Source organism: Sphaerodactylus townsendi, linkage group LG02, assembly GCF_021028975.2.
Source record: "Sphaerodactylus townsendi isolate TG3544 linkage group LG02, MPM_Stown_v2.3, whole genome shotgun sequence".
Lineage (NCBI taxonomy): Eukaryota > Metazoa > Chordata > Lepidosauria > Squamata > Sphaerodactylidae > Sphaerodactylus > Sphaerodactylus townsendi.
Window position 1 is genome coordinate 16,688,921 of NC_059426.1, and position 24,914 is coordinate 16,713,834.

The following is a 24,914-nucleotide window of genomic DNA, read 5'->3' on the forward strand; positions in this document are numbered from 1 at the left end:
GGCATGTCCACCCCAGAGTCCAACCTGACCAAGTCACATTTATGTCATATCCAGCCTTCGTAACAAATGAGTTTGACACTCCCTGAGCACCAGAGCTGCCTGCTGGGTTGTGCTAATTTTGCTGTGAGTGGAATTACATGGCGTAGTGGCATAGGAGGTTAAGAGCTCGTGTATCTAATCTGGAGGAACCGGGTTTGATTCCCAGCTCTGCCACCTGAAGAAGAGTGAAGAAGAAGACTTTGGATTTATATCCCCCCTTTCTCTCCTGCAGGAGACTCAAAGGGGCTTACAATCTCCTTGCCCTTCCCCCCTCACAACAAACACCCTGTGAGGTAGGTGGGGTTGAGAGAGCTCCGAGAAGCTGTGACTAGCCCAAGGTCACTCAGCTGGCGTGTGTGGGAGTGTACAGGCTAATCTGAATTCCCCAGAGAAGCCTCCACAGCTCAGGCGGCAGAGCTGGGAATCAAACCCGGCTCCTCCAGATTAGATACACGAGCTCTTAACCTCCTACGCCACTGCTGCTCCTGAGCTGTGGAGGCTTATCTGGGGAATTCAGATTAGCCTGTACACTCCCCACACATGCCAGCTGGGTGACCTTGGGCTAGTCACAGTTTCTCTGAGCTCTCTGACCCACCTACCTCACAGGGTGTTTGTTGTGAGGGGGAAGGGAAGGAGATTGTAAGCCCCTTTGAGTCTCCTACAGGAGAGAAAGGGGGGGATATAAACCCAAACTCGTCGTCTTCTTTTTCTTAATTAGATTCATCTGGATGATGGTTCTAGGGTTGCCAGGTCCCATCCCCCCCCAGAGGGACATGGGGGTAAGGTAGAGTTGCCAGCTCCGGGTTAGGAAACTCCCGGAGATTTGGAGGTGGAGTCTGGGGAGGACAGGGGACCTCAGAGGGGTCCACAATGCTACTGAGCCCACCTTCCAAAGCAGCCATTTTCTCCCGGAGGGTGATCTCTGTAGATGGGCTGTAAATTCTGGAGGGATCCCTAGGTTCATCCCACTTGGAGGCTGCATACCAAACACAATTACACTGAAAGCAGCAAACAGCCGTGTATCCTAAAACCCTTGATAAGAACACAAAGTCTTGAAGAACTAAACCAAGTCCATATTGCGACGTAGAGTCTCTGGTTTTATACTGTTTCCAAACAACGACAGAAACCATTACAGTATATAAGTTTATTGTTCAGTACACCGTAAATACATCAATGAATCTTACATGTATGGTCTTACAGGCACAAATCCACATCAAGACCTTCTATTTATGTATTTATAATTAAACTTTTAGACTGCCCCCCACCCCCCGGAAGGGCTCAGGAAACATAGATTAACAAAACCACAGAGCTAGTCGGCAGAAAAATGCCTGACCTCATCAAAGCTTCATGGCTCAAGTGCTATAATCTCTCAGGTCCTTTCCCAACCCCACAGGAATGGCAGCAGCTGAAAGCCTGGGACAGAGGTGACATAAGGGCGGTGATGTGCCAGACCACCCTGGACATGGCCCACCCACCCTAGTGGAGGAAGAGAGAGGGGTGGCATGCAAGGGAAGGGGAGGGAGGAGGTCCAGCATCTGGTCATGGCCCACCCACCCCAGTGGAGGGAGGGGAAGGGGAGGGAGGGGTGGCATGCAAGGGAAGGGGAGGGAGGGGAGGCATGCAAAGGAGGGGCGGGAGTAGTGGTGGGATCCAAAAATTTTAGTAACAGGTTCCCATGGTGGTGGGATTCAAACTGTGGCGTAGCGCCAATGGGGCTGGGCAGGGCACGACGGGGGCATGGTCAGGCATTCCTGGGCGGGGCAAGGACGCAGCCGCTTCGCCGGTCCTTGGGCGGGAAACGAATGCACGCAGGCGCAGGCTGCCACGGACGTCGGTGCACCTCCTGCTAGACTGCTTCAAGTTCTGCGCGCTACTGCTGAGAGGAGGGGCGTAGCTAAGGCAAAAATCACGTGGCAAAATCACCAGTTAGTAACCCCCTCTCAGCACATACAAATAATTAGTAACCTACTCTTGGGAACCTGTGAGAACCTGCTGGATTCCACATCTGGGCAGGAGTTCTCCCCAGTCTCTTTAAAAAATGAAATACTTTTGGTAAGCCCCGAGCCTTTCTAAAGGGACAGTATTGGCCATGCCAGCAGGGGCTGATGGGAATTGTAGTCCATGAACATCTGAAGCGCCAGAGTTAGAGACCCCTGGCCTAGACAAAGAAAGTCAGGCCATTTATAAAGGAGGAGACTGGGACTGAAATGCCCCTTATCAGAAAGAAAACTAATACCTGAATGTTACACTTCAAACTCAAATCTCTCTTCCATTCCAGCCATCCTGAATAGGGAGTATTAGCTGATCTCAGTAGTTCTTTGAAGTTCCGGGGCTCATACAAGAAATCTTCATGCAGGCACTCAGCATAACACAAATCACTCCATTCATTCGTAATCCGTAGTATAAAAAAGAAACATACTTTACATCAAAATATATTTAAATATATATATAATAACTATTCCCTAACACAATCTTGATTCCAATACATACCCTAATTAAACAAGCTTTAATCCTGGTTGTGGTGGGTTTTCCGGGCTGCGTGGCCATGGTCTGGTGGATGGTCTCCTAACTTTTGCCTGCATCTGTGGCTGGCAGGCAAAATGCCAGCCACAGATGCCAGCCACAGCCACAGATGCAGCCACAGATTAGGAACAAGATCCACCAGACCACGGCCACACAGCCTGGAAAATCCACCACAACCAGTTGAATCTGGCCGTGAAAGCCTTCGACCTTTACTCTTTGGCCGTGAAAGCCTTCGAAAAATCTTTAATCCATTTAAAGTAAAATTCATAAGCACCCTTTAACATTACATCAGACCTTGTTAGCAGCAAATTGACAGCTTACACCCGGTACCCATTACCTGCTAACTATCCACAGCAACCCTTTGGTCTCTTTTCTCCAGAGGAGTTATCTGTCAGGTAAAGGCTAAGGTGTGTAAATCAAGTCTTTCTAATTCTGGGTCCTCAACAGTCTTGAGTTGCATACAGTGTGTGTGCTTTGCCTGGCCTGTACGGAAACCAGGAAATTTTGGTCAGCCGCAAGGGCTTCCGGACCTCTTTAATCCTTTTATATTCATTTTAATGTCAGTCACTACAATAGTGGGTTAGTTGACTCTGCGGCGATGCACTCTTTTTTTCCAGACCATCTTTCTTAGAAGCCGCTGTGAGACATTGCCTCCTTTGACCGTGGCAAATGAGCCTGAAAGTTTCTACCTCCACCGAAGAAAAACAATAAAGAAGCAATCCAGCAACACGCCAAAGAGCGTGAACTGCGCTATACTCGCGGCAGAACAAGTGTTTCGATGCCGCTGAGCCATGTGGTATTTTCACTTCTCTCTCTGCTCTTCTGAAGCAGGAGGCTAACGCAACAAGACAGTTATTCAGCACGTTGCTGGAACGTTTCGTTTTTTTCCCCTCTAGCTGCCGAGAAAAGCATTTACTGATGCCTGGGGGGGAAATACACAAACTGCTGGAGCCTGCTGCGCGCACCTGCTTTCTCGTGCACCTGAGGTCAGCACCTTTTCCAGAAGAACACTGTCAGTACATTTTCTTTAAAAAACCTCATTTTCCAAAATTTCTTGCATGCATTTGCAGATAACCGAAACAGAAAATAAGCCGCTCAAAGCTTCCTTGCACAGGGGAGCAAACTTATGTTAGAACTTCTTTACTTCCTGGTGGAGACACTATGGGAACCAGAAAATAGGCTTGAATATTATAATTGATATAAAACAATAAGGGGTCTACAACAGATATGCAGGACTAGTTTGTCAACCAGCCAGCATAGCCCTGCTTACATATTTACAGGTGTACATCTGGGATGCTGTGTGGTTTCCGGGCTGTATGGCCGTGTTCTAGCAGCATTCTCTCCTGACGTTTCGCCTGCATCTGTGGCTGGCATCTTCTAGCTGAATCTAGCTGAATAGATTTTAGTATGGGCACGTCTGTACTTAACCATCATTTATATATTTATTGTCGAAGGCTTTCACGGCCGGAATCACTGGGGTGCTGTGTGGTTCATCCTCTGAAGATGCCAGCCACAGATCCAGGTGAAACGTCAGGAGAGAATGCTGCTAGAACACGGCCATACAGCATCCCAGTGATTCTGGCCGTGAAAGCCTTCGACAATACAGGTGTACATCTGTTTGTAAGAAAGAGCCAACATATGCTCATTTTGCTTTTGAAACAAGGGACCAGCACCTAGCTAAAAGTGGGCCTTGCTTCACACAGTCAACTGCCCGTGTGTTGAAGAGAACACGATGATTATTCGACATGTGTATTTTTAAATAGCAAGCAGCAGGACCTTGTTGTATGTTTCCTGTGACTTGTGAATAGGGCTTGTGTTGGGGAGAGATTCGAACCATCCACACACAAAGCTCCAATCCAAACTGGAGTGCCGTGCACCCAGCTTGTACAAGAAAAGGCTCTTTAGAGAATTCCCCAGCACCGTATGTAATTTGTTTCTAAACCTGGACAGGCCACCAGGTTTATGAGAAACTAACATCATAATCGGTTTTCCGTTAGCAGGAAAGCCGTGTTCACACTGGTGACTATACAAAGATATAAACATCCCTAGCAGCGGTCCATGTCTCCCCACATTTTGCTACCTGTTTAAAAACCAAGTAAAATCGCCCCTATTCAAAGGTACTCAGAGAGCTTAGTCGTTTGGAGAGAGGTGGGGGAGAAGTGATTCCAAATTTTCTTGGTCAAAATCCAACACGCCCATGTTTGCAACACTCCTCTTTCCATGCCTGCCAAATGAGAAGAGATTGGATTTACACCCTGCCTTTCTCTGGGGGACTCAAGATGGCCTATAAACTAGCAGTGGCGTAGGAGGTTAAGAGCTCGTGTATCTAATCTGGAGGAACCGGGTTTGATTCCCAGCTCTGCCGCCTGAGCTGTGGAGGCTTATCTGGGGAATTCAGATTAGCCTGTGCACTCCCACACGCCAGCTGGGTGACCTTGGGTTGGGGTGACCTTGACCTTGGGCTAGTCACAGGTTCTCAGAGCTCTCTCAGCCCCACCCACCTCACAGGGAGTTTGTTGTGAGGGGGGAAGGGCAAGGAGATTGTAAGCCCCTTTGAGTCTCCTACAGGAGAGAAAGGGGGGATAGAAATCCAAACTCTTCTACTCTTCTTTCCCTTCCTCTCCCCAAAACAGACACGTTTAGGTGGGGCTGAGAGAGTTCTGAGAGAACTGTGACTGATCCAAGGTCACCCAGCAGGCTTGATGCGGAGGAGTGGGGAAATAAAGCCGGTTCACCAGGTAAGTGTCTACTGCTCGCGTGGAGGATTGGAGAATCCAACTCAGTTCTCCAGACTAGTCTACGGCTCGTAGCCACCGCACCAAACCATCTCTCCAACCTACCTACCATTTTGAAACAGTTGAAGGCCAGAAGAACCGAGGAAATGCCAACGTATCTCAGCACCAAGCAGGCAAGATCACGAACTAATACAAAATGTTTCGGTCTCTGCAGATAGCGCCGCCTCTCCTCTGTTTCAAACAAAACTGTCCCAGATAAGACCTGAAATAACATTAGCCAAGGTGAAGGATGCGAATGGTTCCTGCATTTGGCACCGTTTCCCTTTGTCAGCCTTAATTCCACCTCATTCTTCCCATCTCAGTAGGACAATGGGGTTCCAGCTATCTTCACAAAACAGAAAGGCTAGAGATGGAGCGGGCACCCTGCAGTCTGAATTCTGACCATATGTAGATTTAGGCTGCTCTTGCTGATAACAGCTGTCTCGACAACAGAGTTAAAGAGCTCTCTGGGTGCATTTGCAGAGGGGGGGGGACCTCAAACACAGCAATTTAAAGTGCTCTGTGAAGCTGTTCTACATTCTAACACACTTTGCCTAAAGCCCGCGACACATTTTAGAACCCCCCCCATCCAGATGTTAACTCACTCCTGCTCATCTACAGATGCAGACTTTGGAACAGAATTCTGAACCCTAAAGCTCTCTTCTACCCTATGCCCAAGGGAATGATCTTGTAACAAGTGCACTCAGCAGAGTCAATTTCCCTCAAGAAACTTATTAACTTTGTAATGGTAGACTGTTGGAGGGGGTTTATCATCTGTGTGGCCATGGTGTGGTAGCTTTTGCTCCTAATGTTTCATCTGCATCTATGGCTGGCATCTTCAGAGACATATCACAGTAAGATGTGTTTCTCTCCATGATAATTCTTACTAATAGGCCTCAGAAGACACCAGTCATACGTAGGCAAAACATTAGGAGCAAAAACTACCAAACCACGGCCATGCAGCCCAGAAAACCCACAACAGCCATTCCTTAATTTTACACGCCACCTGCCCCCTTATGGGCTCAGGGCAGCTACCAACATTTATGAACATTAAAAACAATATATAAATGGGGTGCTGTGTGGTTTCCGGGCTGTATGGCTGTGTTCTAGCTGTCAGAACATGTGTAAATGTTTAGATGAGCAAAATCTAAATAACAGCTGGACCCTCCTTCTAGCAGGTGCCGTGTGCAGATTAGTACCGTGTGCAAACCTGATAAGGTGAGGGCACCTGATTGGTACCACTTTTGTATATAGTTAGCACAGACAGCAGTGTGATTTGTACCTGAAAACACCTGTGGTCTGGCGAAGCACTTTGTTAGTAGATAGCAATAAATAGAACTGCACTGGTGACTGTGTCAATCAGTTCTTGTCTACATTGCGTCCTACAAGGTGGTCTACTCCGAGTAAATCCGCTACTTCAACACTAGCAGCATTCTCTCCTGACGTTTTGCCTGCATCTGTGGCTGGCATCTTCAGAGGATGAACCAGACAGCACCCCAGTGATTCCGGCCGTGAAAGCCTTTGACAATAAATATATAAATGATGGTTAAGTACAGATGTGCCCATACTAAAATCTATTCAGCTAGATGGCAAAGTTCATTCAAAAGGTTACTATCCCCCTCGAGAAGCGGGGGGGTGGGGGTGGGGGAGCAGAAGATGGCCGAAGAGGCCAAGAGGGAAGAAGAAGAGTTTGGATTTATATCCCCTCTTTCTCTCCTACGGGAGACTCAAAGGGGCTTACAATCTCCTTGCCCTTCCCCCCTCACAACAAACACCCTGTGAGGTAGGTGGGGCTGAGAGAGCTCCGAGAAGCTGTGACTAGCCCAAGGTCACCCAGCTGGCGTGTGTGGGAGTGTACAGGCTAATCTGAATTCCCCAGATAAGCCTCCACAGCTCAGGCGGCAGAGCTGGGAATCAAACCCGGTTCCTCCAGATTAGATACCTGAGCTCTTAACCTCCTACGCCACTGCTGCTCCTAACCGTAGTTGCCGCAACCATTTGGCTGGTGGAGCAACTGTCTTACAGGCCCTTACAGTTGATTCTGGCAGTGAACGCCTTCAACAATACTCAGTAACGGCACTCTGAACTGTTCCGAGAAGGTAGCCTTCATTAAAATCTTACTGTGGGCTTTGTCCCACCCATTCGTCTTTACAAATGCCTATTGTTATTCTAACCCTCCACGCAGAGTATCACTGGAGCAGGAACTTCTAACCTGTTGCATTTACATCACTGACCAGAGGGGCTGTTATCTGTAGTTGAGCGTGACCCAGATGCAGCTTCTTCCCGACAGCCAGGCTCCACGGAGAGCGGCTTACAAACGTCTTAATTGGCTCGAGTTATCCATTTTATTAAGTTTATCGCATCGAGCGATTAGCTTAGAACACGAGCTCTTTCCACAGAGATGCTCGATAAAGTCCCAAATCTTTGCTCCCCAGAGCATTGTTGAATTGTGATCTCACTATGGTTTGGCAAGGACACCGTGGATTGCAAAACACAGCATATGATTCTAACACGATAGCTGCAAAGTTACTAAGCAGATAGCTATGCAATGAATAGCTTCCTGGAGGTATACACAATTTTTCATCCAAAGGATACAATTTCCCTAACCGATGCCCCTCAAATAGCCTTCAAGGACTAGTTTCAACACGAGAATAAAAAGTCACCTCTGTTTTACTGACTCACTGCTTCCGTGCTTATTCTTTTAAGCCTGCCTTCTTCAGATATGAGCATTCAATGGACAAGGATAACTGTGCAACTAAAGCCGGCTTATGAACAACAAAAACCACATGCTTTGAACTTTGCAATTTTTTATTATTCTGGATGTTGTCAGGCATTAGATTTTGTTGAAAGCAGCTACATCCATTGATTGTACGAAATCTTCAAAAGCGGTGATCTTCTCTTCCAGCATATCAGTTCCAACTTTATCATCTTCAACTACGCACTGAATTTGAAGCTTCTTGATTCCGTAACCGACTGGAACCAGTTTGGCTAGAAGGGAAAGGGACATCTGTTAAAATCTACATTCTGTTGGCCAGTTTGTGAGCAGGTCTCAGAATTTTTGCCCCTTCAGAAACCCTCACGGGATTTCAGCCCATAAAAAGATATGGCAAGGGCCGCTGACTTGTAAACTTTGATATGCTTGAGGGCAAGATCTCTCTCCTACTAAGTTATTGGGAAAATTTATTTAAGTGTTACTTGATCCCCTCCCTCAGAAAGTACAGACAAAGACCATTAATTCCCAGTCGCAACCTTTATCAATACTTACAAGATCCCCAGACTAGGCCGTCAGCCTGAATGCTTCTGACACACTCCTCCAATTTGGCCATGTCTGTCTCATCGTCCCAAGGTTTCACATCCAGCAAGAGAGAGGACTTGGCGATGAGCGTTGGTTCTAGAGAAATCAAATAAAAGCTCACAAAACTGCCACAAAAGTTTTCCTACACATTCCAAACCAAGAGTTTTGGGGTTCATTTCATCCAGTTCTCCAGAAAGCTACTATCTGCTAAATAACCTTTCATAAGGACATCTAAATTGCAACTAATCTCATCTCCTGTATCCAATTTTAAAAGGTCACAAGAATGAAGATTGTCTTGTCTGTTACACTGAAATCCAATTCGCTCACTTGAGAAAGGAGAATTGGGACATTGTGTAACTACTGATTTCCCACAGTTGGAATACTGAAACTGCTACAGTATAGAGCAATTTCAGGCCAGTAGCTGTGGTATCCTTTAGGCAGGAAGCTGTTTTTCATCATTAGACGAAAAACAACATATTCACTTGTAAAAAACATTGAAATGTTTTAGAGCCTTTATATCACTGCTAGCGAGCTAGCAATTTAACCAATTGAAGGCTACAGGGAAATCAAGTCTAAACTAGATTGCGAATGATTTAGATTAAGCTAGTTAAGAATTCTAGATAAGTGAATTCAAAGGACAGACAGGTCCGTGACATACTTTTGGCTTTCTTTGATTCGTATTGGGCAAGCCGCTCCTCCCTTAACCTTTTCGCATCTTCACTTTCCTGTAGAGAAGAAAAAGATGATGATTAAGTCTTATTTTATTGTTAAAACAATACGACCTTGTTTGTTCAGACGGGAGACAGTAACTTGTCTTAACCACAACCACAAAGCACAACTGGACTATTCAGGTAAAACAAATCATCATATTTTCAGCCGAAAGATGGTGATTTGGTTTTGTTCATCATGTCATCCGTTGAAAGCTTTTTTAAAAAATGCAGGTTGCAAATTCTACCCAAGATAGTTCTGGACGGCTGCATTTCATCCCAGGCGCTGGAGTTTTGCTGGTTCTATTAAGAGGGAACAATTAATCTCAAACTGCCACATGCATCATCTCTGCAACCAGGTTAACAGGAATGGGTGGGATGCTGAGTTACCTCCTCTTCATCAGAGCCGAAGAGATCGATGTCATCATCGTCTTTGCCATCTCCACCGGTACCCGTGGCATCTTCAACATCTGCAGGGCCGTATTTCCCCAAAGCCTTCTTCACTCCAGGCAGACTAGAGAACAGACAGCACTTTAGAGCGACTTCCTTATAATTTCACAAACTGGAGAATCCAGTTAGCAACAACTTGCCAAGGGTTTTGTCAATGAACAAGCTGCCGCTTAAACTGAAAATCTAAAAACAAAGGCCGAACTCTAGATGCTGGAAACAAAGGCACTGGCAGTCTAGCAACTCAGCTACTAACAGTGCAACTCTGAGTTGACTCACGCTCTTCTAAGCCATGGACACTGCTAGCCTTGTCTTTTGCCTAACTGCTTTGCCTGTCTGGAAGGAGATCCCTGCCCTCCACCTGGAATCTAAACTGGTGTGGTCCATGACTGTAAAAGATATATATTATGGTACACATTTATTTCTATTCTGGAATTATTGTCATATAACAGGCACAGATTTCCAACTTGAAAATATAATAGGAAAACTGACCATCTGTTGTAGTTCTGCAGTTGTATCTTAAGTCTCAGAGCTCTCTGTTCGCTTCTTCCAATGCAGGGTTGATAGTTCAGTAAGAAGAGCTTCCGAATACTACTAATGGTTCATATAAGCCAATTATCCCGGGGTTCTGCTTAGTAAGCTAGATTTGCTTTGAAACTGAAAACACTCCCTAATGCAAAGTGCTTACCAGAAAGCTTTCTATTTTTAAACGGAACACAAGAGATGGTTTTTAAAAGCATAGGAAGAGCTCCACCTGCTGATCGAAGAGAGATCAGAAGCTCCAACCCAATTCCGCACAGTTGATACAGCACTTTTTTGAACTGGAGTAAATTATGCTTGAAACATCTCCAAATCCTTGACTTCAGCAATTTTGCTCTCCTTTACAGAATCTGATAATACTTGGGGGAAATGCTGTACAGTTTATATGCAACACAAAAGGCATATTCAACTCAGTGATGGTATCAGCATTTCACTTGTATGGTAGAGAATGAGTGGTCATTCCATTTTTGTCCCAAAAAATGTTTTGTAACAATATTAAGGGACAAAAAACAGGGCAAAACAGAGTGCTATCATATGCCCAATTCTGAACCTGGCCCTAGAGTGCAGACAAACAATCTGAACTCTTGGGGCTATGTGCAAACCTGGAAGATCCTTTTAGAAACCAAAGAGAGCCTCTAGGTTTTCAGAAAATGGGATAACGTTTGAAAGGCGTGTGTGCATTTGTATGAGTGTGAAAGTGCTATTGCTGACTTATGGCCACCCGGTACGATTTTCAGGGCAAGAGACGTTCTCAGGTGGTTTGCCATTGCCTGTTTTCGTTTGGGTTGAGAGAGTGCCAAGAGAGCCGCGGCTGGCCCAAGGTCATCCAGCAGGCTTCATGTGTAGGAGCAGGGAAATAAACCCAATTCTCCAGATTAGAACCTGCCACTCTTAATCACTACCCCATGCTGCCTCTTGGAAAGGTGAGGGGACTTCTAAAAACCTCCCAAACTGCAGCTTGCAGGAAGGGGGGGTTGAGATCTCAGCTGCCATTTTGTGTGCCGCCTAGCAACTCCATTAATGGCAACAGCATGAAGGAGGCAAGGACTGTGATGGCAGCAGTAGCGTGAGAAGGAAGGAGAGATGGCAGCAAGGAAGCAGGGGAGGAGAGGAGGAGAAAGGTAGCAGGATGGGGGGGAGATGGAGGTTTCAATGGGGCCACCTCCTCTTTTCTCTTGAGTTCCTTACTGGCACACTGAATACTTCATTCTGAAGTATCTTTTCTAAGGAAAATCTGTTTCTAGGAATAGCAAGGCAAGGATCTTTTGCTGAGCTGTTATGTTATGTGACACTTTTATTTCCCGTGTTTTTCTCTTCAATCACCATCAATAGAAATGAATTTGGATACTGTAACGTCACTATCGAAGTCTTTAAACAGGCACCACTCAGGACAAATTTTGAACATCAATGAAATTTGAGTGGATCTTCCATGCGTGGTGCAGTGGTTGAAGTGCTGGGACCTGAGAGAGGCCACGTTTGCACGCCCACTTTGCCAAGGAACCACGCTGGGTGACCTGGGGCCAGTCATTCACTCACTCTCTTTGCGCAATCTACCTTGCAGGATCGTTGTGAGGATAAAACAGAGGAGGGGACATTGCAAGACATTTTGAGTCCCCGCTGGAGATGAAAGCGGGAAAAATCTAAATAAATGAAGGCTTTTTCTCTCCAGGGGATCAGCTACCTACAGCTGTGGAGCTGCATGTGGATGTTTTGCAGCTCTACGACGGCTCCCTAATTGGGTGGACGGCCAGTCAGGCAGAGAAGTGGAGGAGGTGTGGCCTGGCCCAGAAGCTAGTGGCCAATTGTCTGCGAGGCCAGGCAGGAGGTACACTCCAGGAGTTGGAGCTGTTGATTGGCTGCTTAATTATTATTATTATTTATTTGATTTAATATACCGCCCTATCCCCAAAGGGTGCTGTAGGCAGCAGCTGCGACAACTGGTGGTCCTTCTACTTCAGTGGTGGTGAACCTATGGCACGCACAAACAGAGTCGCCCCCCACCCCCAACACATCTAGGTTGGCCTGGGCCGCTGGCCTTGATGATTAGCATTAAACCTAAGAACTAATTTTGGGGAAGCAGTATAAGTAACCCTGTTAAGCGCTGTTGAACCCCACTGATTTACATATTAAGAACTAAAGCGTGATCCTTTACCTGGGAGTAAGCTCGGCAATGGGGCTTGCTTCTGAGTAAACCCTCCTAGGATTGTGATTCACCCGTTGGAATAGTTGCACGGTCGCTTCAAAGCAAAGCCATCAACTACCACCAAGCTTACTCCCGAGCCTCGGAGCCAACCGGTTTTTCCAAACTAAAACTTCAGTATTCAGGTTAAATTGCCGCGTTGGCACTTTGCGATAAATAAATGGGTTTTGGGTTGCAATTTGGGCACTCTGTCTCGAAAAGGTTCACCATCACTGTTCTACTTTAACGTTTTGCCACGGTTCCAAGGAGGGACACCGTGCCTGCCACCCCAGTTGGTTCTGTTCGTGATTGACCTCTGTGCGCGTGTTACCTGCTTCTCCCTGCTCTCATGAGTCAGGCAGAAGTGGCAAAGAAGAAGACGCCAAACATGTTTCCAAATGGATTATCTCCACCCAGAAGTGGGATCCAGCAGGTTCTCACAGGTTCCCGAGAGTAGGTTATTAATTATTTGTGTGTGCCCAGAGGGGGTTACTAATTGGTGATTTTGCCACATGATTTTTGCCTTAGATACGCCCCTCCTCTCAGCAGTAGCGCGCAGAACTGGAAGCAGTCTAGCAGGAGGTGCATGCATTTGTTTCCCGCCCAAGGACCGGCACAGCGGCTGTGTCCTTGCCACAGCCCCGCCCCCGTCATGCCCTGCCCAGCCCCATTGGCGCTACGCCACAGTTTGAATCCCACCACCATGGGAACCTGTTACTAAAATTTTTGGATCTCACCCCTGTCTCCACAGGCCACAGCCACCAAACCCACAGCCACCAAACCCTTCCTTCTGGATGGGTCCAGTATGATCCCCATGAACCCAGGCTGCCTGGAGAAGGTGCAGCTTTGACAAAACTGAAAAATGGGGTTGTCTGGGCTAAGGAGACAAAAGGAGAAATGGCAGGCTGGCAAAAAAGGAGAGCTCAGCGGCCGAAGCTGCTGTGGGAAATGAAGAAGAAAGTCAGGCGACTGCCAGGCAGGAGGCTGGTTGGCACTGGGATGTCCCATGGAACTGTGTGGATTGGTAATCTTGTTGATGCAACAGCTGTAGGGAAAAGGCTAGACTTGAGGTGTAAAGGGGACCAGGGCTTGAGGACAGCACACAGGCATTTATCATTGATGATGCTAGTAAGTAATGTGGCATAACATTTACCACTTTTCCCCTTGCCCTTTTTGAGGGACGTAGGCAAATGGGATTGGCAATGTGTAAAAAAGCCTTATGAATCAGATCGCGGTCCATCTACAGGTAGGAATCCCACATTTGTGAGATTAAGGCCGACAGTCTTCCTTTGCAGCATTTCTCCAACAGTTTATGCTAAGAGTTATACTGACTTGAACCTGCCAACTCTGTAATGTTAAAGTTTCAAACAATAAGCTGCACTTGCATGAATTAAGACTTATTAGTAATGTTGACTGGCTCATTTAGACTTAACAGGCTGTGCCACCTTTACTACAAGGCTCAAATATGTCTTGCAGCTCCAGACAGTTTTTCTTTTTGGGGGGAGGGGCAAAAATGACTCTTTTGACAGTCAAGGTTTTCGACCCTTGCCCCACAGTAATCAAATAAGGTATTGGACTCTTCTACCACCTTATCAATTCAATGATCACCAGAGAAGTGAGTGCCAATGCCGAGCAGCAAACAAGACTTCAGATGCAGACATATTTGTACACCTCAAGGACTGTTGTCCAGACCAAGACTGCAGCCCCTACCAGCAATGATGTGCAAACGCCATCTCATTTCAGGGCCCCAAGCAAGGCCTACCTTGACTTCTGCTTCTCATAAGATTTAATATGGTTGTACCACCTGAGGGCATGAAACAGCTCAGAAGGAGGAGGGGTTCCAACCACTTCAAACACTGCGATGTCAGCCTGGGATGGGACATACCTGCATGAAAACATGTGCGTGGTCAAACAAGGTATACATTCGGCACAACAAACAGTGCGGGTATTTTGACATACATTGATCTCTGCTACTAGCAAATAGTTTATGAAGAAGCTAAAAAGTTCCACGTAAACCAGAGAGATTTACTGCCTTTTTGTCTGTTTTTAAAACTGACTTGCAGGCCACCTTGACCCATGAGGGGAAGGCAAGCTACACATATTTTAATAATTATCTCTCCATGTGAATGTGATCAAAGATAATACTGATGTCAGAAGAGCAAAAATGCTGCCTGCTGGCACATCTCAAACCATTTGTACTGTCAAAGAGTGAAAGGTTGGAATACGGCAGTTATTCCATCTCATTGAGCCACACATAAAAGCAATAAGACATTTGAAAATGCTTCCCTGAAGCCAGCACTGAAATAAACTTGAGCAGAAATTGCTTATTCACTGAGCAGCTCCGTAGCGTCAAATATAGCATTTCTGCACTCAGTAGCCGCATTGCTCAAAGCAGCAGAAACCAGGACTGCTATGATTCTGTTCAGTGTGAATATGCACAAAAGGAGTGTTGAAGGAGAAGTCAACACATGGGCCATAAAAGTCACTGGTTAGGAGCTAGGTCCCACCATGAAGTTTACCCCCTGGCTTTCATCAAGTCGCTACATCAAACCTACTCAACCAGGCTGTTCCATGTATAGAATAAGCCATTTGTCTACTGTTTTTTAATTAATAAATGTGAACAAAAGGCAATAGCAGTTACAATTAAACCTCAATTAAAATATACACACCTGTACCTTATACTGAATCAGACCAATCAGTATTGCTTGCTCAGACTGGCAGCAGCATCTACTTCCTAATCTCTTTAAGTGGACCTGCTGGAGACTACAATGGACATTCTGCATGCCAGCCAGCTCGACCATTAATCCTTTGCAACTATCAATCTCCAGTACAGCTCATCTTTCTAAGAGTGAAGAGTCCCAAAGCCTCTAGGGGTGTCCAACTCTGGCCTTCCAGATGCTCATGGACTGTGACTCCCATCAGCCCCTGCCAGCATGAGCATCTGGAGGGCCAGAGCTGGACAAACCCCTACTTCACAGGTGTCAAACTTGCGGCCCTCCAAATGTTATGGACTACAGTTCCCATCACCCCCTGCCAGCATGATGCTGGCAGGGGGTGATGGGAACAGTAGTCCATAACATCTGGAGGGCCGCAAGTTTGACACCTATGCTTACTCTAAAGCTAGCCATTATTTATGAATGAATGGAATGACGCACGTGATTCAGCCCTCACCCTTCCCCACACCTCAGAACCCCGACCTTATGCAGGTCTACTCGGAAGTCAGGCCACGTCTGTCCTCCAGACCAGCCCAAGTCCCCCCAATGAGCGCGCAGAGGATCACCTCGTCATTCACCCACCCCTCAATGTAGCTCTTGTCTGCTAGGAAATCGTTGAGGAGCTTCAGCCCCGCGGAAGATTTCAGGTCCCCGAAGCCCATGATGGCGCCGACACGGCCAAGAAGACACCCAGGCAACAGCAACGGCCGCCTAAAAGAGGACGCGCCTTTTCCTGCTTGCCTTATATAGTATCCAGGGTATCGGATCGCTTTGCGCATGTGCAGTACTGGTATTCTTCCGCCGGAAAGGGAATGAAAAAAGCGCCCTTCCCTCCCAATTTCCCTGAGCGGCTTAAGTGTAGGAGGGTACAAATATATCAAAGGGAAAAAAAGAGGGCGGGGAAATAGGCGGCCGTTCATAAAACAGGAAGTTGTATTACTGGTCTGTTGCGCGCCTCGCTTCGGTGGAGCGCGTCACGGAAATTGCCGAAGCTGTCGTCCTACCTGACCACGGCTTGAGACGAAGGGAGCCGAACGCGTCACGGAAAATCTGGCCGTAGCTTGAACGCGTCACGGAAATTGCCGAGCTCTGCCCGTCGCTTGAGGAGACGAAGGGAGCCGAACCCTGCGCGGAAATTGCCGAAGCGGTCGCCATATTATCGGCGAGGGGGAACGTTGGTGAGGCGAGCCCGCTTGGTCGCCACCAGGGCCGGAGGTCCGCCCGGGCCCAGGAGGTAATTCGGAGGGGTGGGGGAAGAAATTGCCCCCTCCCCACAGAGGGGTGGGTGAGGCATGATCAGAGTGGCCAGCAGGGGTGGGCGCAGAAGATGACCTGGCGATGTCCTTGACAGGGGTCGGGGGGCGGTGTCGTCTCTCCCTACACCGTTTGTTGTTGGGGGGGCGGGGCAGGGAAGCGCCCCCTCCTCGGGCTTTTGCAGAGAGACAGCAAAGAGTGTCCGTGGCCGCACTTTGGCCCGCACGTGCAGAATAATGCACTTTCAATCCACTTTCAATGCACTGTGCACCTGGATTTTACTGTGTGCAATAGCAAAATCCCCTTGCAAACAATTGTGAAAGTGGCTTGGAAGTTCATTATTCTGCATGCGTGGAAGGGGCCTGAGAGGCCGCCAGGTTAGCTCTGCAGAGTTTCTCCGGTGTCAATCTGGATTTCAGGATGCTCAAGCTACAATTGATATTGCAAAGGGTAGCCCTGGGGGACAGGAGCCCATCGCATGAGAGGCCAGAGAATCCTGCCCTACATTTTCTGCATGCAACCGAGTTGGAAGAGGCCACAAGGGCCATCCAGTCTAGCCCCCTGCCAGGCAGGGACACTGGCATGTTGTGAAAAGAGAGGATTCCCCAGAAGGAAAAGTCCTTCCTTCAGGGAAGATGTCTGAATTGTAATCAGCAGCTTGAATCCAGCAGTGTGGAAACATAAACATAAAATCATCGAGTTGGCAGGGACCACAAGGGCCATCAAGTCCAACCCCCTGCCATGCAGGAACATGCAGTCAAAGCACTCGTGACTGATGGCCATTCAGCTTCTGTTTAAAAACCTCCAAAGAAGGAGACTCCGCCACACTCCCTGACAGTCAGAAAGTTCTTCCTAATGTTTAGGTGGAATCTCTTTTCCTGCACCTTGAATCCATCGCTGCTTGTCCTAGTTTCTGGAGCAGCAGGAAGCAAGCTTGCTCCATCTTCAACATGACATCCCTATAAATAGCTAAATATGGCTATCATGTCACTCCTTAACCTTTGCTTCTCCACACTAAACAAACCCAGCTCCCTAAGTCTCCCCTCAAAGAGCATGGATTTTAGACTTTTTACCATTTTGGTTGCCCTCCACTGGACTGTTCCAGCTTGCCAATATCCTTTTTGAATTGCAGTGCTCAGAACTGCCACCTGCCACTGCATGGTCCCAAAAGGCCAATGAGATGCAAGAAGCCTCCTATGCAAAACCTCTGTGCATGCAAGTGGCCAATTCCCAGCTTCTGCTAGGGATGAAAATGCTGTCCTTGTTCCTTTGACTGGTAAATTCTGGTCCAGTTATTTCCTGATGGAACTTCACTGGGAAGCGTTTGTTGTTGCTGCAGAGTCGTTATTTTAAAGATCAGAATAGAAGACCTGAGAGATGAACAAAGCAGTCCTATGCAAAGTTACTCCAGCCATGTGGCTGTTATGGGTTTTCTGGGCTCTGTGGCTGCGGTCTGGTAGTTCTTGCTCCTAACGTTTTGCCTGCATCTATGGCTGGCCTCTTCAGAGGCGCGTCACTGAAGATTCCAGTGATAAATGTGGGCAAAATGTTAGGAACAAAAACTACCAGACCACGGTCACAGAGCTCAGAAAACCCATAACAGCCTGTTGATTCTGGCCGTGAGAGCATATGCTCTAGCATATATTTTATTTATTTATTGTATCGCTTGCACTTCTTAGATACAGCTCTTTAAAAAGCATCTATGCAATAAGTCTTAAAACCAATTCCTAAAAACCACTACACGATGACAGATTCAGGAAAATAAAATGCAGTAACTAAAACATCACACAGGCAACATGGCCAGACCAGAAGCTATAAAATAGGACAGAAAAAAAATCACTTTAGATTAATTGTCCACTCCGGTATAATTACTCCAGCTGTGAAATTCTGTCCGACTGACTTTTGAGTTTTGCTGTCTTTCAGTGAAAGGGTTGTGCTTTCTCAAGGGTAACCTGTTTGCCCATTGTATACAGAGGGATGGCATTGTTGGCTAGGGAGGTGTTCTCTAAACATAACTGCCTGTAACAGAACAAGATGCTCACATTCCAAAAGTCAAACTATGTGCCCATTTGTATAGTGTTTGGTGGTGACAGGAAGTGCTGCCCAGTTGCTGTGTCACAACCCTGGACTTCCTTGGTGGTCACCCCCCTCAGGACTGACCTTGCTTAGAGATCAGGCTAGCCTGGACTATCCAGGCCAGGGCATCTAGTGTTTTCTGGCAGGTTTTTGGGACTAAAGGAATATTGGAGCTTGTTTGGGATGTGTTCATTCAAAAAGCAGCAGAAGGCCATTGCTTTCGCATCCTGCATGTGAGCTCCCAAAGGCACCTGGTGGGCCACTGCGAGTAGCAGAGTGCTGGACTAGATGGACTCTGGTCTGATCCAGCAGGCTAGTTCTTATGTTCTCATTGCTTGCCTCCAGTTCTGACCATGTGGTAGTTTGTTCCTGACTCCTCTGCACACATGTCAAAGCATGCAAAAAAGTTACATGCTTAATAGCCCTATGGAGAAACTCCTTCAACAGATGTAAGCTTTCCTCACTGTGTTAATAGCAATTATATGTTATGCCTTATGTTACTCTGTACAAAGCGTTTTCTGCTTATTTTTAATGCTTTTGTATTTGTGAGGAGACTATTAAAAAGGTGGTACAAGCTGTGAATAAAAAAAAGGAAGGACAAGCCAGTGTTTCTTCTCCCACACGGTTCTTTATCTCACATTTGGTCATTCTGACCCTCTGATTGATTCCTGGTATGATCAAGCAAGTCTCTTCTTATGTTAACCTTGGGGAAACTTAAGAGTTTTCAGCGTGGCCTGAATCAAAACACCTGCTTGAATCAACATTGGACCAATAGAGTCTGCTGCTGTATTACAGTTTGCTAGTAAGCTACATGGATGTCCTCTTCAGTCTGTTGGTCTCAAGTGGAGAGGCAAGTTCTTTCCCAAGACTAGCCACCTGAGATCCTCAGAGATGTTGGGGATGAAAACTGGGACCTTCTACATGCAACGCATGTGCTTTCCGTTCAAAACCTCTCCTCTGAAGACCAAGCGCTCTGCTTGATTTCTTGGCAGAAGCGATGTACTTTCCATGGATTCCATCCCCTTAGCTTGGTTGCTTAGCCACTACACCAACTCTTGTTGAAAAACAGTGTATCCTTACTGCATGTGAGAGAGTTGGACTGCCGTGGGGTCCAGTTCTTGTATTACTACTGCAGGGGTCTCTCCAGATGTTCATGGACTACAAATCCCATCAGTCCCTGCCAGCATGGGACTGGAGAGCCGCAGGTTGCTGACCCCTGTGCTAGTGGAAAGTGATACACCTTTTTAATTGTAGAGAGTTAAATCAGGTTTGCCGTGTGCTTTTATTTCAGATTGGCAGGAGGCGTTTCTGCTTTATACTTCCAGTGACTTTAGTAAGAGACCAGCAGTAAATCTCAGTTCATGATTCTTGTATTATATGCAGAACTGTTTTTACAAAATAAAACTAGATATTTTTGATTCGGTAAAGCAATGGAAGAAGTCTAGTTTGGGGTCCTGATGCTGAAGAGTATGCGTGAGTGAGCAGAAAAGCAGATATATTTAATTATATATTACAATTGCTCTGTATACTTGCTATTTAAAATATTATCATTTAATTTTCTTCCTCTAGCCGCTTAATTTTCCGTCTGTTTACTTCTAGCATCATGTTGCGATTACCTGCTGTCTGCAAGGCCTTGAATGGTGTCACTCACGCTACTCAAGGATGTGGTAAGTTGTCTTATTCAGAACTCAACATGTGATACTCTCTGTTGGATTTAGTTAATTTGGAGGTTTTTCCTCGTCAAGGCAGCGCATTTGGCTATCATGAGAATTTTATGGGTGGCAGTAGATATTGGATGTTCAGAACGGCATGGGACAAGGAACAGACAGTCCAATCTAGAGCCCCCGGCCACAGGACACAGCACCACTTGGGTACCACCCAGAGGTGGGATCCAGCAGGTTCTCACAGGTTCCCGAGAGTAGGTTACTAATTATTTGTGTGTGCCGAGAGGGGGTTACTAATTGGTGATTTTTGCCTTAGTTACGGCCCTCCTCCGCTCCTCAGCAGTAGCGTGCAGAACTTGAAGCAGTCTAGCAGGAGGTGCACCTGTGTGCGTGGCAGCCTGCACCTGCGTGCATTCATTTCCCGCCCAAGGGCTGGCGCAGCGGCTGCATCCTTGCCACAGCCCCGTCCTGCAATGCCCCGCCCCCGGAATGCCAGACCACGCCCCCGTCGTGCCCTGCCCAGCCCCATTGGCGCTACGCCACTGTTTGAATCCTACCACCATGGGAACCTGTTACTAAAATGTTTGGATCCCACCACTGGTACCACCCCACTGCCTCCAAGAGGGTTTCTTGGTGGCGCAGGGAGGCAAAAAGCCAGAAAAAGCCTCCCTGTGGCCAAAAAGCCCTAGAAAAGGGTGGCTTAAGCCCAACCCCCTGGTATTCCAGCTGACAAAGGCTGGACGGAAACCGGTTCCATTCATGGCCATACTTCTGGAATGCCCCTGCTACACTGGCAAAGGGTACATTGATGCGGTGCTCTGTATCACATCTGGCTGCCATGAAGGGCCAGGCGGCTGCCCACTAACAGATTTACCTCTCTGCCAGGTTAAGTGTCCCAGGAAGGGCACACCCGCCAGCATAGCCCCAGGCTACCTCCATAGGTGGATTCCTCTACTCCCCAAATTTGGGTGAATTTGTAAGGTCGGGATCCATTATTGAAAGTTGACTTTGGTCAAAAACAAATCCATTGATGAGTGCTGTTAGTAATGTTTTGGTGAGTCGGTCTCATGTGTTCCTCTTAGGGGACTTTGTATTAAAGTCTGTGCTAGGTTCATATTTCAGCCGAGAAAAAAACATCAGACACTTGCTTGATTTTGAAAACCAGAATTAGTTTTGAAGTAGTTTATACTAAAGAAAATGCCTTTTGTAGTCTCAAAGTCAGCAAAACAGTAGCTGAAATCAGCACAAGTCAAACCATCAGACATTAAAAAGCACCAGGTTTTTTTATTTTCTTCATTTATTGTTTGCACTTGTCACTGAGACTCAAGGCAGATTACAACATTTAGCAGCAATGCATCGATAGTATGAAATAAATATTGTACGAAGACTGCAATGCAAGTTGGATTAAGCGATAAAACAGCACAGAACATGACATAAGTGCAAAAACTTGGTTGCAGAAATTAGAAAGCAATGTGGCAAAAGCAAGAACCCCATAGAGACCATATTTCACCTGTGCTGCGCCGCCTGCATTGGTTTCAGGTCGAGTTCCGAATCATTTTCAAGGTGTTGTCCCATGCCGTTCTGAACATCCATCCGACTCACCAAAACATTACTAACAGCACTCATTACTAACAGCACTTTAAGGCCTTACACAGTTTGGGACCCTCATACCTGCGGGACCGCCTGGCCCCATATGTCCGGAGTCGGCCTCTGCACTCAGCAGAGGCCAATTTGCTGGTGGTCCCCGCCCCCTCAATGATGCAGCTGGCCTCCACTCGGGCCAGGGCCTTTACAGCCCTGGCCCCTGCTTGGTGGAACGCTCTTCCTCCAGCTGTCCAGGCCCTGCGGGATCTTAGTGAGTTCTGCAGGGCCTGTAAAACCGAGCTGTTCCACCGGGCTTTTGGGGAGGCTGGCCGCTGATGCCCCCCCCCTTCTTTATAACATTAGTAGACCCTGCCATCCCCCCCTCTTAAGGGGATTAGGATGTGGGACGCCATCTATTGTGTTTTGTAATTGGAACGCTGTGGTTTAACGGGGTTTAGTTTTAAAATGTACAGAGCCACAATTTAATTGTTCCTGGTTGTTGTTGATTTTACCTTGTGCTCTGATTGTATACTCTGTGTTCACCGCCCTGAGCCCTTTGGGGGAGGGCGGTATACAAACGTAATAAATAATAATACAATTCGTATTACCATAAACAACATACAACCCTTTAGTGTTCTGCTAAAATCCCTTTGCTGGTTTTCAGTAGTGGTATAACTGGCCATTCACATTCAGACGAGGGGCAGCTTCAGCTGTTCATCCTGTCACCGTCTCTCTGATTTGGGCCAGCAAATCCAAAATATTTGCACTGGCTTTGAACGGTAAAAACATTTTATGTTCTTGTTTCCTTAGTGCGCTCAACAGCTACAGCAGCCAGCAACCTCATAGAAGTTTTTGTCGATGGGCAACCCATTATGGTCCCTCCAGGAACCACAGTGCTTCAGGTAAAGGAACTCTGGGTCTACGTATCTTTTTCCATTCCAATCAGCCTTTCCCAGTAGTAGTGCTGTTGCATTCTCTTAGCTGTGAAAAAATGTCATCTCTTGCTGTAGATTGTCAGGGGCTTCATTGGAAAATTTCATGAGAAGAATCAGCTTTGTAAATCGCTTTGTTGGTCTGCAGGAGCAAAATAGAAGAAGAAGATTTTGGATTTATATCCCACCCTTTCCCTCCTGCAGGAGACTCAAAGTGTCTTACAATCTCCTTGCCCTTCCCCCCTCACAACAAACACCCTGTGAGGTGGGTGGGGCTGAGAGAGCTCCGAGAAGCTGTGACTAGCCCAAGGTCACCCAGCTGGCGTGTGTGGGAGTGTACAGGCTAATCTGGATTCCCCAGAGAAGCCTCCACAGCTCAGGCGGCAGAGCTGGGAATCAAACCCGGTTCCTCCAGATTAGATACATGAGCTCTTAACCTCCTATACCACTGCTGCTTCTTTATTTGGAGCCCCCCCCGCCCCCCGCCCCCACCCCAAGGCTTTATTTGGAGCACCCCCGCCCCAAGGACAACATTTTGATTTTGAACATCAGACTACACACTGGAATGGAATATCCTTTTGGCTCTTATGCTATTAATAACCCTTTTTCGCCAAGAAGCCTGAGTTTGCCCTTTCAACTTGCCAGTTGACCCTAGCCCAGTGATGGCGAACCTATGGCACGGGTGCCAGAGGTGGCACTCAGAGCCCTCTCTGTGGGCACGCACAGAGTTCATCATGTGGGGGGGGGAATCACCCCACACGCACACACATCTAGGCTGGCCTGGGCCGCTTACAATCTCCTTGCCCTTCCCCCCTCACAACAAACACCCTGTGCAGTGGGTAGGGGCTGAGAGAGCTCTGAGAAGCTGTGACTAGCCCAAGGTCACCCAGCTGGCGTGTGTGGGAGTGCACAGGCTAATCTGAATTCCCCAGATAAGCCTCCACAACTCAAGCAGCAGAGCTGGGAATCAAACCCAGTTTCTCCAGATTAGATACATGAGCTCTTAACCTCCTACGCCACTGCTGCTCCAGTGGCACCTTGAAGACTAACAAAATTTATTCTAGCGTATTCTTTCTAATGAAGTGATCTCTTCACTCAGAAAAGCTTATGCTGGAATAAATGTTGTTCGTTAAAGTGGTGCGGAGTTCCTGTTCTGTTTTGCTTTGGAAGTATCACTTTCCCCTGCCCATCTCAGCAAATTAGAAGTAAATTAGTTCTAGCAACTATATGGAATTGAACTAGTGTGCATTTCCAGATTGCCAGAACTATTTGTATTATTGTCCCTGTTTCTCCCCACAGCGCCCCGCCCCCCCCCCTCCTCTACCTGGAATATTATTAAGGTAACTGAAAGAGATATCTGAACAGATACATTATTTACTCAAATGCAAAACTATTTTTTTTCAGATATGCCATAAAAAAATTAGGGAGTCATCTTCAGGTTACAGTTAGGTCTACCAATTTAAAATAAAGGTGTGTGATTTTTTGGGTGGGTATGTGTGTCTTCCACTCAGATTTGTTTTTTGAGTACAGTATTTTTTGTGTGACCTCCCAAAAGAAAAACAGGGCACATCATCTTTCTTTTTCTGGCTTTTGCAGTACTTCTGCAGTTGTTGCTCTGAAGGGAGAGAGGAAACTTTTCCTCAGTAGCATACAAGATTTTCAGAACTGGGTTTGGCAAAGGTCGGAATGGCACTATCACGGAGAACAGGGGTGCAAAGAGTGTGGTTTGAAGACCCTCGCCTAACAGTAATTTCTAAAAGGCTGCATTTTATCTGTTTGGATGCAATTTATGCTAAGTCATCATTTATTGTTGGTTCAGATACAATGCAAAGCCATAGTTTAGTTTAAACTAACTACAGTATATAATCCAACTGCAGGGCACTGTACGAACTGTGGCTAGCTGTCGCCTTTGAAACCAGGCTCTGAAGGTGGTTTATTAATGAAAGTTTTGCATTGCCTATCAGTGTGACATTTTGACTTAGTCCTGCTTGGTTGCCTGGTTCTTCTATAGAGAGGCAGGGCATTGCACATCAAAACTACTTTTGCTTTCACCAGCTGTCGCTGACAGACTGACTCTCCTCGCCCTCACGTCAGAGTCTGCCTGGTAATGGGCAGGTCCTAGCAATATGGCATGGTGGCCTTGCACCATGTGGAATATTTTCCCCTCTTAGATGTTGTGGGGAATA

At 46.9% G+C, this 24,914-nt stretch overlaps 2 protein-coding genes and 2 non-coding genes across 4 annotated transcripts in view; 1 reads left to right on the plus strand and 3 right to left on the minus strand.

Moving 5' to 3' along the window:
* Positions 1-8,126: 8,126 nt before the first annotated feature.
* On the minus strand, positions 8,127-15,977 carry EEF1B2 (eukaryotic translation elongation factor 1 beta 2). The gene is made up of 6 exons (XM_048485398.1): positions 15,801-15,977; positions 14,267-14,389; positions 9,729-9,852; positions 9,290-9,356; positions 8,602-8,727; positions 8,127-8,324 (listed from the first exon to the last, which is right to left on the minus strand). Exons 1-6 carry the CDS (start codon positions 15,878-15,880, stop codon positions 8,170-8,172), a joined length of 675 nt encoding a protein of 224 aa, XP_048341355.1. The 5' UTR covers positions 15,881-15,977; the 3' UTR covers positions 8,127-8,169.
* LOC125427618 lies at positions 8,925-9,060 on the minus strand. The gene has a single exon (XR_007243735.1). It is a non-coding gene; the product is annotated as a small nucleolar RNA SNORA41 (small nucleolar RNA).
* On the minus strand, positions 9,471-9,547 carry LOC125427613. The gene has a single exon (XR_007243730.1). It is a non-coding gene; the product is annotated as a small nucleolar RNA SNORD51 (small nucleolar RNA).
* A 265-nt stretch (positions 15,978-16,242) lies between the features above and the next one.
* NDUFS1 (NADH:ubiquinone oxidoreductase core subunit S1) overlaps positions 16,243-24,914 on the plus strand; it is a 31,822-nt gene continuing 23,150 nt past the window's right edge. Inside the window, exons 1-3 of the mRNA XM_048485397.1 lie at positions 16,243-16,452; positions 20,148-20,215; positions 22,607-22,698. Coding sequence (XP_048341354.1) covers positions 20,152-20,215; positions 22,607-22,698 — 156 coding nt within the window. The 5' untranslated portion in view covers positions 16,243-16,452; positions 20,148-20,151. The remainder of the gene's footprint in view (positions 16,453-20,147; positions 20,216-22,606; positions 22,699-24,914) is intronic.

Coding starts and splice junctions, on each gene's coding strand:
- EEF1B2 (XM_048485398.1), bottom strand. CDS start 15,880: ATGGGCTTCGGGGACCTGAAATCTTCCGCGGGGCTGAAGCTCCTCAAC. Junction 9,357..9,728: donor TCGGCTCTGATGAAGAGGAG/GTAACTCAGCAT, acceptor TCTTCTCTACAG/GAAAGTGAAGATGCGAAAAG. Junction 8,728..9,289: donor CGAATCAAAGAAAGCCAAAA/GTATGTCACGGA, acceptor TGATTTCTCTAG/AACCAACGCTCATCGCCAAG.